Raw genomic sequence first — 18944 nt, 5'->3', positions numbered from 1 at the left:
TTTCCCATTAGAATGAGCAGATGACAACCCTTGCATTTATACACAGCATCCAGTCAGAACCAGGGAAGAAGCCCCCAGTCCTACCCCCAGCAGCCCCCACCCAGCACCCTATACCTCCTTTCTCCTCCCAGGAGAAAGAAGACAGAGAGAAAGCCCTGGCCCCATCCCCATTTTAACCACCTGACAGGTTATCGTGGGCCCAAAAGGACCCACAGCTGAGCTGGGGGCCACTGGAAACCCTGCTTGAGTTAAAATACATCTATCTGCAGCATTCAGAAAATAGCTATCTACAGTGTTGCTTTCAGCTATAATGGAAAACTGATGGCTTTTATCTCCCCAACTTTATGACTATTGATGGGATAGAGGCTGAGGTTTGATGACCATTTAATAGCCGACCCTGTGCAGTTAGAGGAGCATCAGAAAGCAATGAAAGCACCGAGATGATTGTCTGGCAGAGAATTCTCCACTGAGGTCCAGGAAGCAAAACAACCACCCTCCCCAGGCTCCGACAGAAGAAAATCAAAGTCATCATCACTTCTGTTTCTCCCCCCTCCTTTCTGCCATTGACCTCTGGGAGGTTGACCCAGAGGGGAGGAAGGGAGGTGGGGAACAGGAGCAATGCAGGTGTGAGCCCTTATGGAGAAAGAATGGGGAAGGGGCTCTGGACTGAGGACCCCCAGGATGGGCACCCCAAGCCCCGCCCCTCCCAGCCCAGCCTTTATTGTGCCATGGACAAACAGCTGGGACTCTGGCAGGACAAAAGGGACTCAGGACTGTCTGCTGAGCTTCCTGCAAAGAGCTGGAAGGAAAAGGAAGGAAGCAGAGGTCTGGTCTAGCCCATGATCCAACTGGTCTTAGACCTTCTGTCCACAGCCAGAAGCCAAAAGCCATCTCCGGGGCTCTGCATGGACTCAAGCATTGAGTCTTCCCTGACATTTCACCCCTTCCCTCTGTGGGGGGACTTACCCATCTCTACCCACTTTCCTCTCCAGGGTACAGGCCTTTAAACATGACTGGGAAGGCTGGGAGGCAGTCGGAGGGGTTGGGGGGTAATGGGAGGGGGGATATTCTTTGCAGTATTCCAAATACTTTCCTGGATCTTCTCTCATTTCCTGTTCTACAACAGCCCCATAAGGTAGACAAGACAGATTTGATTCTGTCTGTTCTTTAAATGACAGACTCAATGGACATGAACTTCAGAAAACTCCAGGAGATGGTGAAGGACAGGGAAGCCTGGGGTGCTGCAGTCTAGGGGGTCGCAAAGAGTCAGACACAACTGAGTGACTGAACAAAACAAATTATTTAAATGGACTTCCCTGGTGGCTCAGTGGTAAAGAACCCACATGCCAACGCAGAAGACATGGGTTCCATCCCTGGGTTGGGAACATCTCCTGGAGGAGGAAATGGCAACTCACTCCAGTATTCTTCCTTAGGAAATCCCATGGACAGAGGAGCTTGGTGGGCTACAGTCCATAAGGTCATATAGAATGGTACACGACTGAGCATGCAGGCACAGTTCCTTTAAATAAGGAACTTCAGAGATGTTCCAGGTCCCAAGCCTGGGACCCCAGTGTCTGACATCCAGTCAGCCCTCCACCATGCCAAGCCACCTCGCAGGACAGGATACTGCCCAGACCTGACCTTCTGCCTGATTCCTGTCCCTTCCTAGCTGTGTGACTGTGGGCAGGTAACTCCACCTCTTTGGCCCTCAGCTTCTTCATCTCTAAAATGGAATTTGGAGGAGCGGGGGAAAGAGCTTCAAGCTGGTTGTCAGGTGGAATTATGGATCCCCCAGGCTCCGCCTTCAGATACAAGGATATCATGCTCTGTCCACAGCTGCCACCTCCTCAGACAGCACACCTTCCTCCCATCACAAACCAGGACGAGGCTCACTGCAGACAGGGCAGGCCAGGCCCCACTCCGGCCAGCACCACCGTCACACAGCCTCGCAACAGGGTCCCTGCAAGCCACACCTCCTTCAATCGGTACAGGAGACGGGGCGCTCAGGCCAGCGGGTGGCAATCTCCAGAGTCCTCTCTCCTCATCTTGGGCCAGTGCAAGTGCTCTGGTGAGCTCGGTCTGAGGCCCGCCTATGCCAACTCAACTTCCTTAAAGACACAGGTGCTAATTAAAACAACTAGAACACAATGAGCCCGAAAAAGGAGACAGAAGAGGTCGTTAAGAGGTGGCCAAGGTGGTTCCTCCTCCCTGGGCATCTGTGCGTGAGTTTCCGGCGGAGGAAGGAGGAGGCAGGGGCCCCCAGACCCGTCTACCTGCCCAGCTTTCTTCCCTGCACATCTTCCAGAAGGTAAAAGCCCACCTCTCCTGCTAGCACAGTTCCACACCTCCTTCCAATGGCATCAGAGAGAGCTGGCCGCTTAATGACCTTGGCCGCTGCAGCCCCGAGTCTTCTGAGCTCACTGCTCACCACTTGGGAGCTACTATCTGTTGATTTCTTAGGGATTTCCAATCGTCTCTGCTGCAGCAAGGGGAGGATTGCTGCAGCGAGGGGAGGATTAGCAAGTCGCAGGCAATGATCCTTGCTCGGTTTACTTAAAACTCCCCCTGAGAAACAAACACTTAGAAAAGCGAATGGAGAAAATAAGCCACTGCCCCAGACCTTCCTTGCTTCCAGGCTCAGCCCACCAACACTCTCCAGCCCTCTCCACTGTGGCTGCAGCCGTGATCTCCACATTAGCAGCCAGCTGATTTTTTTTTAACAATGCCGATACACACACTGACTCCTAAAACCTTCCACCTCGGGCATCGCCTTCTGTCTTTGGCTGGATGCTTAAGAGGCCTCTGCCTTTTCCATTCTCAAATTGATGGCCTAGTACAGTCCTCATCCTGGGCACTGCCCTGAGAAGTTATAGGAAATGACTCCCGGCTCCTGAATGGCCTGTCAGCAGAGAACAACCCAAACTCACAAATGGAAACTTTCCAGAAACACACCCACCCACCGAGAAGACCCCGGCTCAGCCCAGTCACCTGTCCTTCCCTTCATAACAAGGAAGGCCTGAGTCCACGAGACAACAGCTCTGTGGTTGCCTAAGTTCCCCTTCTGTTCCAGGGCCCAAAATGTATGTCCCCTTCCATGTGCCAAGCTCCAATCCAATTATGAGATTCTTACATGACAGAGCAAATGTATACATGTAACCATAGCAAATTCTGCGTGTCACCCACAGAGAAAAGGAGACTGCCACCAAAACCAGTAAACCTGGACGTGCCAAGACATTAAGACTGAAACATTAATAGAGCGGGAAAAAAGCACTAATAAAACAGCATACACTACACAACATCACTGTTGTCAAAATATGCGGATGCCTAGTTTTAAAGCCTGGAGGTACACATTCTCCTAAACGTACACTTATCTCAGGGTGATTTCAGGGCGCTGGGTTTGTGGACGATGTCTGTTTTCTTGAGTCGACCTTCCTGTCTTGGCGGAATTATGTTTTATGGCAAGCACATACAGCTTTTGTAATTAGCAAAAGCAGGAAAGTGTTCGTTTTGAAAATCAGGAGAAAAAGAAAGAAAGGGGAAGGAAGAGAGGGGAGGGGAGGGGCAGGGAGGAGAAGGGAGCACAGGGGACCTCCTGGTTCATGAGATCCATTCCCTTCATTTGAACTTGAGGGACAAGAGATTCACAATCACACCAGCTCAGAAGGGACAAAAGTCCCAAAGCTGATGCTCATCTAAGGCCTGGCAAGCGGCCCCCAGCCTCTGCTCTGTACCTCTTAGGATGAGGCACATGTGCTTAGTTGCTCAGTCATGTCCAACTCTGTGACCCTATGGACTATGGCCTGCTAGGCTCCTCTGTCCATGGGATTTCCCAGGCAAGAATACTGGAGTGGGTTGCCATTCCCTTCTCCAGGGGATCTTCCCGACTCAGGTATCGAACCTGGCTCTCCTGCACTACAGGCAGATTCTTTACCATCTGAGCTACCAGGGAAGCCCCTTAGAGTGGGGAACTCCTACCTAACAAGGTAACTCATTCCAGTTTCCAACAAGATCATAGAGTTAGTTATGGGCCGAGGTAGTCGTAGAGCTGCGGTAATATTCAGTTCAGTCTCTCAGTCATGTCCGACCCTTTGCGACCCCATGAATTGCAGCACACCAGGCCTCCCTGTCTATCACCAACTCCCGGAGTTCACTCAAACTCACGTCCGTCGAGTCGGTGATGCCATCCAGCCATTTCATCCTCTGTCAGCCCCTTCTCCTCCTGCCTCCAATCCCTCCCAGCATCAGAGTCAACCCTTCGCATCAGGCAGCCAAAGTATTGGAGTTTCAGCTTTAGCATCAGTCCTTCCAATGAACACCCAGGACTGATCTCCTTTAGGATGGACTGGTTGGATCTCCTTGCAGTCCAAGGGACTCTCAAGAGTCTTCTCCAACACCACAGTTCAAAAGCATCAATTCTTTGGCGCTCAGCTTTCTTCACAGTTCAACTCTCACATCCATACATGACCACTGGAAAAACTATAGCCTTGACTAGATGGACCTTTGTTGGCAAAGTAATATCTCTGCTTTTGAATATGCTATCTAGGTTGGTCATAACTTTCCTTCCAAGGAGTAAGGGTCTTTTAATTTCATGGCTGCAGTCACCATCTGCAGTGATTCTGGAGCCAAAAAAAATAAAGTCAGGCACTGCTTCCACTGTTTCCCCATCTACTTCCCATGAAGCAGTAATATTAGGATTTAGTATAACTCCTAAACCAGGACTCTTCACCTGCCTCTGTTTCTTCCTGTTATTGAGCAACAAGTTTGGAGTCTGCTGGAATCAGGAACTGACAGGTGGGAGGCTGGGAGGGGCTGCAGGAGTCCTTATCTTCCCAGTGTCTCCCCACGGGCGCCTGTGCTCCGAGCAGGACATCCCTCTCTTCTGGGACATCCATGTCCAGTCTGGTTTCCCCTCCCGCCCCGTTCCAGAAGCTTCCTTCCCCCCAGCTGCAGGATCCCTACTCCACATCACCTAACGTGGCTCTTCCAGCCACACGGCTCCCTTCCTCTGAACACCCACAGCAGGCAGCTTAATCCTTACAACACTTAATTAAGCAGGGCATCCTCTTCATATTAAATGTTTCCACACGTGTGAGCCTTGTCTCCCCAAATGAGCTTACAAGCTCTTTGAAGGGACTAGCGTTTACTGTGTGCCTCTGTGCCCAAAGGCTCTTCCTCACAGCTCTTCCTGCTTTATTTCACTTAATCCCATAATCTCAATCTCAAGCCTCGACCTCTCTCCCAAACTCCCACATATACATTTCCACTTGCCTGTTCCAAAGGCTTCCCAATAAACAAGTTCAAAACCCAAACACCTTCCCTCTATGCCCAGACTGGGGCTTCCCTGGTAATTCAGACGATAAAGAATCTGTCTGCAATGCAGGGTACCCAGGTTTAATCCCTGAGTTGGGAAGATTCCTGGGAGAAGAGCATAGCAACCCATTCCAGTATTCTTCCCTGGAGAATCCAGGGATGGAGGAGCCTGGTGGGCTACAGTTCATGGGGTCACAAAGAGTCAGACCCAACTGAAGAGACTAACATTAACACTATGCCCAGACCCCCTGCTCCCATATCTCGGGTAGTAATGACTTTGTCAGCCAGCCGGTGTCCACCTGCCTCCTCCCACTCCCTCCCTGTCCACATCCAGCTAGTTCTGGGAACCAGCCTCACCGCTCACACCCGCTGGCTCGGCACTCCTGATCTCAGGCCCCATTACAGTGGGCCCCTAGGACACCTGCATCTCCAGCCTCTCTCTCCTCTGACCCACTGTGTGCACAGTGGCCAAAGGGATCTTCCTTTCTAAAGTACTAACCATACTGGGTCTTTCTCCTGCCTTAAACACATCATGGCTCCCTGTTGTCTTCTAAGAAAATCAGACTCCTTGGCAAAATGCACAAAGGTTTTATAAGCTGATTCTCCCTTGCCTGCCCACTCCTTTTCGAGACACACATATCCTCTGAGAGAACCAGAAGGGCCACCTTCTAAAACAGGCCTGCTTGCTCCTCCTTCAAGCTCAGCTCGGACACCTCCTCCAAGCTGCCTTCCCTGACGGCCCCTGCCAGCCTTGGGGGCTGGACCTCCACCTCACAGCCCGCACAGCCCAAGGTTTAACTCAGCATCCTGGGTGCTGAGTACCTAGCATTGGAGCACCCCAGAAGTCCTGGGGAATAAGGGACCAAGCTTCTTTGTAGGTGTAACTGTCCTGATTTCTACAAGAAGCACAGAGGTTGTGTGATGTTAAAAAACCCAGTCAAGCTCTCACAACTGCCAAGGTAAGGATCTGAAGCCAGGGCTGCAACACCAGCCCCTCTGAAGAACACATCCAGGGAGTCTTTTCTTGAGCATCCTCAGCCCACCAAAGGCCGAGTGATGAAGAATTCCCGTGCTTCAAAGGATCCTGCTGGACAAGTACAATTCACAGGCCTGGAATGGAACTCTCCCCCTCCAAGCCTTCGCCATCCCAGGAAATGGCATCATCGCCCACCAAGGGGCTCAAGCCAGAAACCCGTGAGCTCTCCTTGAGCTCTTCTGTCTCCCTCACTCCCACATCAAGGTACATCATTTCCATCTCCAAAATATCTCAGATTTATGCACTTATCTCACTCTGCACAGCCACCCTCCTGGCCTGGGCTGCTGTCGTCTCAGATCTAGTGATACTTAAATCACCTCCTCTCCGGTCTCTCTGAGGTCATTCTTGCTGCCTCCCTTAATTCTCCACCCAGTAGCCAGAGTCATCATCCATTATCACACTTTCGATAATATTACTAGTTGACTTCAGAAGCTTCCTGCTTTTTATTTATTTATTTTTAACATCTGTTTATTCACTTGGCTGTGCCAGGTCTCGGTTGCAGTTCACAGGATCCTCTGTCTTTGTTGCGGCATGCAGGACCTTTAGCTCCAGCATGCACACCCCTAGCTGCAGCACGTAGGACCTAGTTCTCTGACCATGGATCAACCCAGGCCCCCTGCAGTGGGAGCGTGGAGTCTCAGCTACTGGACAACCAGGGAAGTCTCTAGATCTATTCTGAGTACACTTAATAGAAAAAAAGCTTCTGGGGACCTCCCTGGGGGTCCAGTGGCTAAGACTCCAAGCCCCCAATGCAGGGGCCCCAGGTTCAATCCCTGATCAGGGAACTAGATCCCACATCCTGCAACTAAGAGTTCACACGCCAAAACTGAAGATTCCACATGCTGCAAGTAAGACCCAGTGCAGCCAAATAAACGTTTAAAAAAAAAAAAGAATAAATCCAGATTCCTTGCCCCAGCCTGGGATGGCCCCATGTGACCTAGCCCTGCCTGTAGGTCTCTCCCTGGTTCCCTCAGCTCCAGCCACACTAGCCTCCTCTCACCGCCCCAGAAATGCCAAGTTCCTCCCTTCAACCAGCTCCTGCACATGCTATTGCCTCTGTGTGAGATGTTCTTTCTCCCACCTGTCTTTCTTCTGGCTTCTCATTCTTCAGGTCTCAGCTTAAATGTCACCCCCTCAGATAAATGTTCCCTGACTGCTCTGCCCAAGGAGGTCCCCCCTTCTTCCCCTATTACATTCTATTTCTACATCCTGCTCATTTCAAGGATGTTAATCATATACTTTGCTTGATTATCATATATACTGTGTTGCTTGTTAATCATATACATTGTTTGCTTGATTATTGTCTATCTCTTCCATCAAACTATAAGCTCCAAGAGGGTGTGGACCATCTCTATTGTGCTCTCCAATATCTATATCCAGTGTCTAGCACAGTGCCTGGCACGTAATAAATATTTGTTAAATAAATAAATAAATTTTATATACGTATACATATATATAGTGGTACATATATATATGCGAGCTTCCCAGGTGGCACTAATGGTAAAGAACCTGCCTTCCAATGCAGGAGATGTAAGAGACACGGGTTTGATCCCTGAGTCAGAAAGATCCCCTGGAGAAGGGAATGGCAACCCACTCCAGTATTCTTGCCTGGGCAATCCCACGGACATTGGAGCCCGGCAGGCTACAGTCCATGGGGTCACAAAGAGTTGGACACAACTGAAGTGACTGAGCATGCAAGCATATACATATATTATATATAAGAATATTTTAAAGAGACCTAATTGGGAAGATAAAGTATCAACAGAAAGCCATAGGATCAGTGCCACAGGAAGGATGCAGACAAGTTCTAGGAAGCATCAGTGACAACAAGGTCCTACTGCATAGTGGACGGAACTATATTCACCATCCTATGCTAAACCATGATGGAAAAGACTAAGAAAAAGAATGTCTGTGTATGTATAACTGAATCTCTTTGCTGTACAGCAGAAATGAACACAACATTGTTAATCAGCTAAACTTCAACAGAACTAAATCAAACAATGTCTACATAAAAAAATAGAACACGTCAATGGAAGGAGAGGCTACGAGAGGGCTCAGACAGATGAGAACCAAACAGACGCTGAATGATGTGTAACTCTAGGGCTTTCCTGGTGGCTCAGATGGTTAAAAAAAAATCTGATTGCAGTGCAGGAGACCCAGGTTCAATCCTAGATCGGGAAGATCCCCTGGAGAAGGGAATGGCTACCTACTCCAGTATTCTTGCCTGGAAAATCCCATAGACAGAGGAGCCTGGCAGGTTACAGTCCACGGGGTTACAAAGAGTTGGACATGAATGAACAACTAACACACACACACACACACACACACACACACTAGGTGCTACAAACTGAATGTTTGTGTCCTCCCAAAATTGATCTGTTGAACCCTAATTCCCCAGGTGATGGTGTTTGGAGGTGGAGTCTTTGAAAAGCAATTAGATCATGAGGGTAGAGCACCATGACGGGACTAGCAGCCTTATGAAAAGAGGAAGAAACACCCAGTCCCTCTCGGTGAGCACCAGCCACGGAAGAGCAAGAACACTACTCCAAAGAGGACCCTCACCAAGACCCCAACTGTGCTGACAACCTCACCTTGGATTCCAGCCTCCAGAACTGTGAGAAAGAAGTATTTGTTGGGTAAACGCTCTGGTCCATGGTATTTTGTTATAGCAGCCCCAGTGGATAGAGACAGTAGCAAGGAAAAAGTCCACATCACTGGGTGGAAGCAGAAATATCAAGAAGCCCAGTGAATGAAGCAGCATCTGGGTTGCTGAGAGCATGCCCTGCCCCACCCACAACAGCCAATCATAGGTGACGCCTCTAGTGTGAACAAACCTGAGTGACTTGTACTCTGATTCTCTCTGCATAAGCAGCATCCCCTCACAGAGGGTCATTCCTCCTGCCAATCACCCAGGGATGAGCGGGTTCTCACTCAGAACTCCACCAGTGGTAGCCTCAGCTAGACAAGGGGTGCACCTCATCTCTCTGGGGTGTGAGCTTTAGGGAGCCCAGGTGTACAGGTGCTGTCTGTCCGGTCATTCTGACCTCCCTGTAGTGGCCAGAGCAAGAAGTCATGGAAACCGTATCTTGCAAACTAAATATCTAGGCTGCAGCTTCTCTCTGTGTTTGTTTTCCCAGAGCCTTTAGCAATGTTTCACATTCCAGCCTTGTGTCAATTTGCCACAGGAAATTCCAGGAGGAATACTCTGGGCGCTCTTAGCCCAAAGATCAAGGGTGAGCAGGACCCCTTATGAGGCCAGTAGCAGAAGCCAGCATGGGATCCCCAAGGAGAAGATGGGTCTCACAGTCTCTGGCCAGATGAAGGACACCAAGCCCCTCCCCAGCCACTGCAACCTTGCTGGTTGAGTCTTCTTCAGGAGGATGGTGACCTCTTTATCCCATGGCACTCCTGGGCACAGCTCTGCTCCAAGGCCAGACGGACCTCTGAACAAGCTTCATGCGTCTATGGCTCATCTGCCCCAAGAAACAGCTCCTCTCTGGGCCACCAGGGTAACCCAGGGATGGCTTGGTAGGGGGCAGAGCAGAACTGGGATTTCAAGAGAACCTGAGTGGAAATGCTACCATCTAGCTCACGGCGTGGTTCTATTCCCGTTGCCGAGGCAGTCAATCACGTGTGTCCTGTCACTGGAGTGTCAAGGGCCTCCACCTACTTCATCAACTCTCCAAGCCCAACATGAAGCCTGGCCCAGAGTGGATGATCAACAAACAGTTGTCAAATGAATAAAGGAGAGACTTCCCTGTTGGTCCAGTGGTTAGGAATCGACCACCCAACGCACGGCACACGCGTTCTACCCCTGGTCAGGGAACTAAGATCCCACGTGCCATGGGGCAACTGAGTCTGTGCGCCACAACTACTGAAGCCCACGCGCCTAGGGCCTGTACCCCACAACAAGAGAAGCCACCACAGTGAGAAGCCTGCCCACCACACGGAAGAGTAGGCCCCGTTCACCGCAATTAGAGTTAACATGCAGCAAAGAAGAGCCAACTCGGCCAAAAATAAATAAATAAATTTTTAAAAACTTTTAGAAAATGAATAAAGGAATGACCCCAGGACCCCCATTCCTGCTGCTACTGGTGAACCAGTGGTCCCAGGAATGACTAGCTGGGTTCTAGCGGATCTGCCCCATCCATGATTCTTCCCCTTCCACGTCAGTGGCAGGCATCACTAATCAATCACAGCTCCCTTTGCTAGATTCATAATCCTCTAGGCAGCCAATCCAAGTTGGCCATCTGGAGATGGACGAGGTCCTTAATTTGGGGGAGGTCAAGGAATCCTTTAAGAATCTAATGAAAGCAACAAGTTTCTCTCCAGAAAATACACATGAAACTTTACATATGATTTCAAGATTCAAGATCCTGATGTATGGCAAAACCAATGCAGTATTGTAAAGTAAAAAAAATAAAAAAATAAAGAAAGAAAAATAAATAAATAAATAATGAAGGAAAGGCTTGGAAGCCCCCCAACCACCTATGAAAATAACCATTCTGCGCTAACCTGATGAAAACATCAGCCAACAGATTCTGTAGAGTCCAGAAGGAGCTCAGAGACAGCCTCAGAGAGCCAAGAATCAAACCCAGACCTGTCCATCCACACTGCTTACAGATACCAGACACTTCAAGCTAGGCAAGGGGGCAAGGGTCTTGCTGAAGGGGCACCTCCCCACTCCTTGCAGACAGCTGAGACAGGGGACCCCAAACCCTCTGCCTTGCCAGCAACCCTCTCGGACAAGGACAATGTCCACTACATAAAGGAGCCCAGCTAGGGTAGCCCCAAGCTGAAAACTATTTATACACGTCCTCAGCACCCAGAGGTTAAATTACAGCTGGAGATGTGGCACAGGGCCAGCCCTGAGTTATTTATATCCATATCCTCTTGGCAGACCAAGAAGAACAGGGCATTCTAGGGGGCCTCTCCAAGCAAGACCTACAGGCACACAGTTTACAAGACAACACAATCACAATCATCCTTCCCATAGCCCCACAACCACACCCTACACACACACACACACACACACACACAGTCTGAACCATCCTTGCAATGACTGTAAACTGAGAAAGTAGAAACCAAAAGTTTATGTTCTAAAAAGGAAGTAGGTCATGGCCCACTGAAGGGCTGGGGTGAGAGAAATTAGCCAAATTCCATGGAATCATTCCAGGAGATTCTCCAGGCTTTCCAGACTCCACATCAGAAGCCTTTGAAAAGAAAAGCCTCTCCTGGTCCTAAGTCCACAGCAATCAATGCCCATGAGACATGAACCAGATGAAGGCAGAAAGCAGGGTTCCTGGGGTGAAACTTCAAGATGAGTTGGACCCGTGGCTCGAGCAGGAAGCTCCCACTCTCAGAGGCTCCCTCCCTCTGACCCCAAGCTGATCCTGGTCCAAAGAGCAGGGAGAGGATTCAGAAATGCTTTCAACACCCCGGGGCCCCAGCAGGAAAATACCCTTGTTTAACCAAAGCTTCTTCAAACCCTTCTGTTTAGTTCTTAGTGACATTCATAAGACAGCACAGCAGAGTCTGTTAAATATCACACGGGATATACGAGGCCTACTGCTGGGGGCAGTGCACAGCAAATCAATGGATTTACTTTAATGTCGTGCCAGGTGAAGGGAGTCTTATAGAGCTGCCCCCCATAGAAGTCTTGGGCCAAGATTCACTCAGGGAAAAGCCCCCATAGAAGTCCTGGGCCAAGATTCACTCAAAGAGAAGCCTGGGCAGAGCTGAGCCAAGTCCCAGAGCTGATGGGGGGTCGACAGGTCCAGTGAAGTGCAAACTGGGCACTCGAGCCCTAGAGTGTGGGGTATATTCCTAGAAGAAGCCTGCCACGGCCGCATTCCCAAAGAGTCAGCCCAGAGAGGCTCTCCCATGAACCCCATCAAGGCCAGTTCCATCCATTAAAGTATCTAGGAAAGAAAGACTTGAGGGTCCCCAGTTCTTGCTCCAAACACACTGGCACTGGGCTCTCCCTCTTTCACAGTCAAGATGTCCACCTGTGGTGCCCACCAAGTGGGCAGAAACCTGGCCAGGTCACCAAGGCCAGGAGGGAAGGGAGGGCACAGTGGAGAACTGCCTGGTCTCCAGGAGTCCCTCCCCAGGCACTCCTCACTCCCTGGGCCATCACAGACCACAGAGGCAGGGTTCAGGCGTCAGTGAGCCAAGCCTGCAAGAGCATGGAAAGAAGTCAGCTCCTCTCCTTCAGACCTGTCCTTCCACCCCACCTACCTTAATGAGGCATCTCTGGTCATTTCCTTTTGTACCAAGAGCTCACCTCTCTGGAAACATGACCTCAAGGGGAAGCACAGGGGGAGAAGGCAGACAGGGAAGCCGTGTGATGGACTTAGACCCAAAGACTAGGAGGTGTCCTGGGAGAATGGGGAGCATCCTTGTTTGATCCGTGAAGAAGCCCAGGGCATAGGCAATGAAACAGTCATCCAGGACTTCTCAGGAGACCAGGGGTAGGGCAAGCACAGAAGGTAGGTTTCCCGGCTGCAGGGTCATCATGGCAACCTCGTCCACCCACCTCCCACACTGAGTCACAGGCAGAGCTCCCCAAGGATACATGGCCACACTGTAATGGATCCCCAGATCCTGCCAGACTCACCCTAAACACAGGTTCTGCCTTCATCCCTCATCCTCCCACTTGCAGGTACGTGCTTAGTCGCTCAGTTGTGTCCAACTCTTTACAACCCCATGAACTGTAGCCCACCAGGTTCCTCCGTCCATGGGACGCTCCAGGCAAGAATACTGGAGTGGGTTGCCATTCTGTTCTCCAGGGGATCTTCCCAACCCAGGGAAGAACCTTCACCTCCTGTGTCTCCTGCATTGCAGGCGGATTCTTTACCTGCTGAGCCATTGGAGTCCTACTTGCAGGACCACACTTTAAATCTGCCTGGGGATGGGAGCTGGATGGGACCAGAGTTGTGGAAGATGCATTAGAAGAACACCCTGGTTCTAGACTGAGAGTATTAGAACATCCTGGTTCTAGCCACATCTGGGAGTACCTGGAACTTCCTACGCGGGACCCAACTCGGTAATCCAGACACAGCATGTTCGCTGGGACTCCCGTGGTTGCCGTTGTCTAAATTTACAGCAGGTGCATGGCACTCATAGGCTTGGCTCAGTGCCTCTCAGAAACGGTCAGCCCTCAGGTCCCGGGACAACTCATTCTTGATCCTCCCAGTAGTCTTGTTTAAACACCCTGCTCCACGCTCTCCCATCTCCTTAGGAGCTATGTGTATTGTCCTCCCTTGTTGTTCAGTCACTCAGTTGTGTCCGAACTCTGCGATCCCATGGACTGTAGGAAACCTGGCTTCCCTGTCCTTCACTATCTCCCAGAGTTTGCTCAAACTCATCTCCATTAAATCAATGCTGTCGTCCAATCATCTCATCCTCTGCTGCCCTCTTCTCCTTTTGCCTTCAAACTTTCCCAATATCAGGGTCTTTTCCTCCCTTAAAACACCACTAGTAAGAGGGGTTGCCAGTGTTCCCAAGCTTGCTCTGCTCAGGACCCCAGAGATACGTCCACCTGAGGCTTGATGCCATGCCCACTGCCCACAGCCCTGGTGCACCTGGCCTTAGTCCCAGTGCCCCAGCTTTTGGTCACTGATCCTGGACTCAGGCTTGGCCTCTAGCCCCTCCAGTCCCTCATCCATCCTGTCACCCTACATACACTGCGCGTCATGCAGCCTGACAAGGTCAGTGTAGCATTTAGGACAAGGAGAATCACGTCTCCACTCAATAATCAGTAGGTTCCTCGGATCAGAGTTTGGGAGTGACGTCCCCATCAAGTCTTGACTTTCTCTCGGCTCTCAGGAAGCTGAGAGACTCACCAGCCTGGTGACTCAGCTGGGACTCACCCAGGTGAGGACTCACCCAGCCCAGGACCACCCCCACCCTCGAGCACACATGTGCTGCCTTGGTGCCCAACTTCCTTTTCTGGGCCTGAGTTTTCTACTTCTAATCATCCTCTTGTTGTGTTCATAGATTCATTTTGAAAGTGAAAGTCACTCAGTCCTGTCCAACTCTTTATGACCCCATGGACTACATATAGTCCATGGAATTCTCCAGGCCAGAATACTGGAGTGGGTAGCCCGTCCCTTCTCCAGGGGATCTTCCCAGCCCAGGAATTGACCTGGGGTCTCCTGCATTGCAGGCAGATTCTTTACCAACTGAGCTATCAGGGAAGCCCACTCCTACCGTTTTTGTAGGCAAGGGGGGTATGTTTCTAGAAGCAAGCAGAAGAGAAAAGCCCACCTTCCTCAGGCTTTTCCAGCCCCACAGGGATCAGTCCTTCTCCAAACTCCAGCTCATTTTCCAAACCAAGGCAATGCCTCCCCTTAAGCCACGCAGGCCAGGAGCTCCCTTCCCTCTGCAGCCCTGTTCTCCCAGGTCCCCGAAACAACCCCAGTCCCATTCCTCCACTCCATCTTCTTCATTGAGCTCCAGGACCATAGATTCAGATGCCCCCAAGACCTCATGGGGATGGCAATAGTCCACGCTGCACATTCAACATGCCTGTCGAATGGCTCCATTGCCCCATAATTATCAAACGAGGAAACATGGTGGCCACCACTCACGTATTCATTCAACTGATGTTCACAGAGTGCTTGCAGTGAGCCAGGCTGTATGTGCAGGACAAAGCGTGGAGTAAAGTAAAAGCGAAAATGAGAGTCGTTCAGTCGTGTCCGACCCTTTGCGACTCCATGGACTGTAGCCCACCAGGTTCCTCTGTCCATGGAATTCTCCAGGCAAGAATACTGGAGTGGGTAGCCTTTCCCTTCTCCAGGGGATCTTCCCAACCCAGGGATCGAATCCAGGTCTCCCACATTGCAGGTGTATTCTTTACCATCTGAGCCATCCCAAGTGTGGAGTAAACAAAACAGAAATGGCACTGCCTCCAGGGAACTTTCCACCAGCCCCCAGGCCTGTTATACACTGATACACTACTAATACTGATATGCTCATACACTTACACACGGATACTGATACGCGGATACTCAACTGACACATTTCTCTCCATGCCCACAGCCCCTCTCTTAGTCCAGACCAGGGTGCTACTTTGGAGGAAAACACTGGAGATAAGATCCAGCTCTGAAACAAGGGAGCTATGCGACCTTGGGCAAGTTACTTCCTCTATTTGATCATTTGGCAGATAAGGATGATAACAGCATCTTCCTCATAGCCTCGTTGCAAGAACTAATGAGATAAACTGTATAAAAGACTGCTGTCTGGAATGCAGTAAGCAGGCTCTGCTTATCTGCATGATCGAAGTTGCTATCTCCCCAGCAGCAACACCTCTGACCTCTCCTCCCCAGGACCCAGCTCCACGTGCACCCACCACCTACAGGGACCCATAACCCCAGGCTCTCTCCTATCCTCCAGCCTTCACATATGCTTTTCCCACATACAAATAACACAAGATATAATCTGAAAAAGATGTTTCATCCACACGTCCATTTAACAGCTGCCCTCCACAAGAAGTGGACTCATTGTGTGTTCCTTGTATTTGCATGCCAGACTCACTCCCTGGCTTTCTCATTCTCATGTTCCAAGGTTCAGTTCAAGGTCCTGTCCTCTGTATCCCCAGGCTGAGGCAAGGTCCTCCCCCTACACACTTGCCTGTGGGAGCCCACAGCTCTCAGCCCACGACGTTGGGATCCCTGCTCCCCTCCTCTGTCTCCCTTCTGGATTGGGGAGCACTGTGTTCACCTCTGCTTGCCCATGCTTTAGAACCACTCACTGGATGCCACAGAGGCTCAATAAATATGTTAATAACACACAGGAAGAACAGGAGAATTATGGACACACATTTCAACTCGCTTTAACAAAACAAACCTTCCAAATAATTAGATACTCATTAAGCAATTACTTTATGCCAAACTCTGTGCTAAGCTTTAACACACATGTCATCTAATCTTCATAATAATGCTGTGATGTGGGTGTTTTATTCCCATTTCACAAGTAAAGGAATGGAGACTCAGGACATTTGAAAAACAGGCTCCAAGTCACACAGCTAGTGAGTGGAAAAGTCAGGACTCAGACCCAGGACCATCAGATGCTCCACACTCTATCCAACATTTGCTGAGCTCAGCTCTCAGTGTGAAGGAGCTGCCTCTGGGATGTGCAAGAGCCCTTCCCTGATGGTCAGAGGACCTCATTGGGATAATGGGATAATGGCTGGGGCTTCCTTAAAGGAGGAAAGGTGGACTTAAAATCACTGAAGGTCCTCTCTTACTCCAGGCTCTAGGGTCTCTGATTTTAAATTAGGAGCTCCTACAGTGGTTCATCTTAGTTACCCCACAGTGCTTAGCATGAAGCTGGGCGCACAGCACAATAAATCTGTACTGAATAAAGGAATGCACAGACGAATGGATGAATGAATGAATGGATGGATGGATGACAATACATTTTGCACATATCCCAGTCACCCTCTTTGTTCGGCTCACGATGGTAGCCCAGCAGACACCGGAACACAGAGCGGGCAGAGCGCCCCCTACCGGCTCCCCGCGGAGCTGCAGCAGCCCCTACCTGCACAGGTGGTCTGTCCGGCACAGGCTGCGGAGCTCCAGGCAGTTGGGCTTCTCCTTGTCCTCGTAGGAGCAGCTGGGCAGGATGGTCTGGCGGCGGCGCTCGGCGCACGCCTGGTCCTGACAGGAGCAGAAGAGCATGCGGTAGGTGTACTCGCTGGGTACGCGGTCAAAGAACTGGCGCAGGGCCTTGTGGCACTTGCGGCGGTTGCAGCGCTCCGTGGGCGAGATCTCACGGTTGCAGATGGAGATGTAGGAGGAGCGCAGCTTCTTGCAGTTGTCGTTCAGGTTGCAGGCCTTGGCGGCATCCAGGCAGTGGTTGCTCTTGGCGCTGACCGCCGGGTCTGCCCCTGTCCCTGGAGGGAAGGAAGGGGGCAGTCAGCCCACGGTGGGGACAGCCCCCAGAGTCACTGTGCTCTCTGCCTTGGCTTCCTCATCTGTTAGATGGAGATTATTTAGCAGCCCTCCTGGCCTAAGGCTGTGATTAAGATCAAGTGAGTTAACATGTAGGTCCACAGAGCAAGCTGTACGTATGGTGTGCTTTTAGGATGACAACTGTTAATCCAAAACCTTATTTAAAATTTCTTTCAATAACAGTATGAAGCTTCCTTAAAAAAACTAAAAATAGAGCTACCATATGATCCAGCAATCCTACTCCTGGGCATATAACCAGAAAAGATTATATCTAATTCAAAAAGATATATGCACCCCAATGTTCAAAGCAGCACTATTTACAATAACCAAGTGTCCACATGCAGCATGAATGGATAAATAAGGTGTGGTGTATACATACAACGGAATACTATTCAGTCATAAAAAAGAAAGAAATTATGCCATTTGCAGCAACATGATGGACCTAGAGATTATCATACTAAATGATGTAAGGCACAGAGAAAGACAAATATTATATGATATCACTTATATGTGGCATCTAAAAAATAATACAAATGAATCTATATACAAGACAGAACGGACTCACAGAAGACAAATTTATGGTTACCAGAGGGGAAAGGGGAGAGGGAGATAAATTAGGAGTATAGGATTAACAGATACAAACTACTGCACTTAAAACAGATAAGCAACAAGGATTTACTGTATAGCACAAGGGGCTATATTCAATGCTTCATAATAACCTATAGTGGAAAATAATTGGAAAAATATATATGTATATAACTGAGTGACTTTGCTGTACACCTGAAACTAACACAATATTGTGAATCAACTGTACTTTAATTTTAAAAAAAATTTATCACAAGACAAAAAAGCAAGCAACTGGGTGTTCATGGCTCCGTTCACGAAAGTGGGAAAGGGGGAAACAAAGGGACTGGCTCAAGAGCACATAACAGGGTGGCAGCTGATGCAAGACGGGCCCCTGGGCACCCAACAGCCACATACATGAACAGGGCTTCCGGTCAGGGGCACTGCCAGCCCTTAGGAAGTTCCCACTCTGGGATCTCAGTAGCCAGGGTATAAACAGAACTACTGTCACCATCCTCATCCCCACCACTGTCACCACTGAAACTGTCCCCACACATTGCAAAAGGCCCCATGGTGTGGGGGTGCCACTGTGCCCAGTTTGTGCCGAGAGCACTGAAAGCAAGTGCTGGACTGGGAGCTCGGCAGTGTGAGGAGAAGGCTGAAGGCCAGCCTTGGACTATGGCAGGGCTGAGCCCTCATCATGCAAAGTCCGGATGTGCTGAATGCTGGGACCTTGGTGTTAGAGCCATGGCTTTGAGCTTGGTGCCCCCGTCTGCAGAGCAACACATCTTGGGCACAAAGCTGTAATCCCAGAAACTATCAGGCTTCTTCTGTGGTGTCCACTCCACCCCCCAAGTCTCAGTTGTTCTGAGGGGAACACACAGCAGAGGGACCCACCACCACCAACAACAGAGTGTCTCTTGTCCATCCTGATGACAGACAGAGCAAAGAAGCAGGAGTTCAGTCTGCACGCGCCCCTCACCCTCCACGACATGCTAGTGAGAGCTGAATGGAATCTTCAAGCACACTAGCACCAAACCTGAGCAGGAGCCCAGATCCAGCCAGCACCGCGGTAC

General features: G+C 50.1%; 1 protein-coding gene across 2 annotated transcripts in view; it reads right to left on the bottom strand.

The window, feature by feature from the left end:
• GFRA2 (GDNF family receptor alpha 2) overlaps positions 1 to 18944 on the bottom strand; it is a 198187-nt gene that overhangs the window by 45810 nt on the left and 133433 nt on the right. For both annotated transcript variants that reach the window (XM_069576054.1, XM_069576055.1), the window contains one exon: positions 16892 to 17246. In XM_069576054.1, the coding sequence (XP_069432155.1) occupies positions 16892 to 17246 (355 nt within the window). The remainder of the gene's footprint in view (positions 1 to 16891; positions 17247 to 18944) is intronic.

The sequence above is a fragment of the Ovis canadensis genome, chromosome 2 (genome assembly GCF_042477335.2).
Source record: "Ovis canadensis isolate MfBH-ARS-UI-01 breed Bighorn chromosome 2, ARS-UI_OviCan_v2, whole genome shotgun sequence".
NCBI classification, from domain to species: Eukaryota; Metazoa; Chordata; class Mammalia; order Artiodactyla; family Bovidae; genus Ovis; species Ovis canadensis.
The sequence above is the reverse complement of the archived record's forward strand: the minus strand, read 5'-3'. Positions and strand labels throughout refer to the sequence as shown.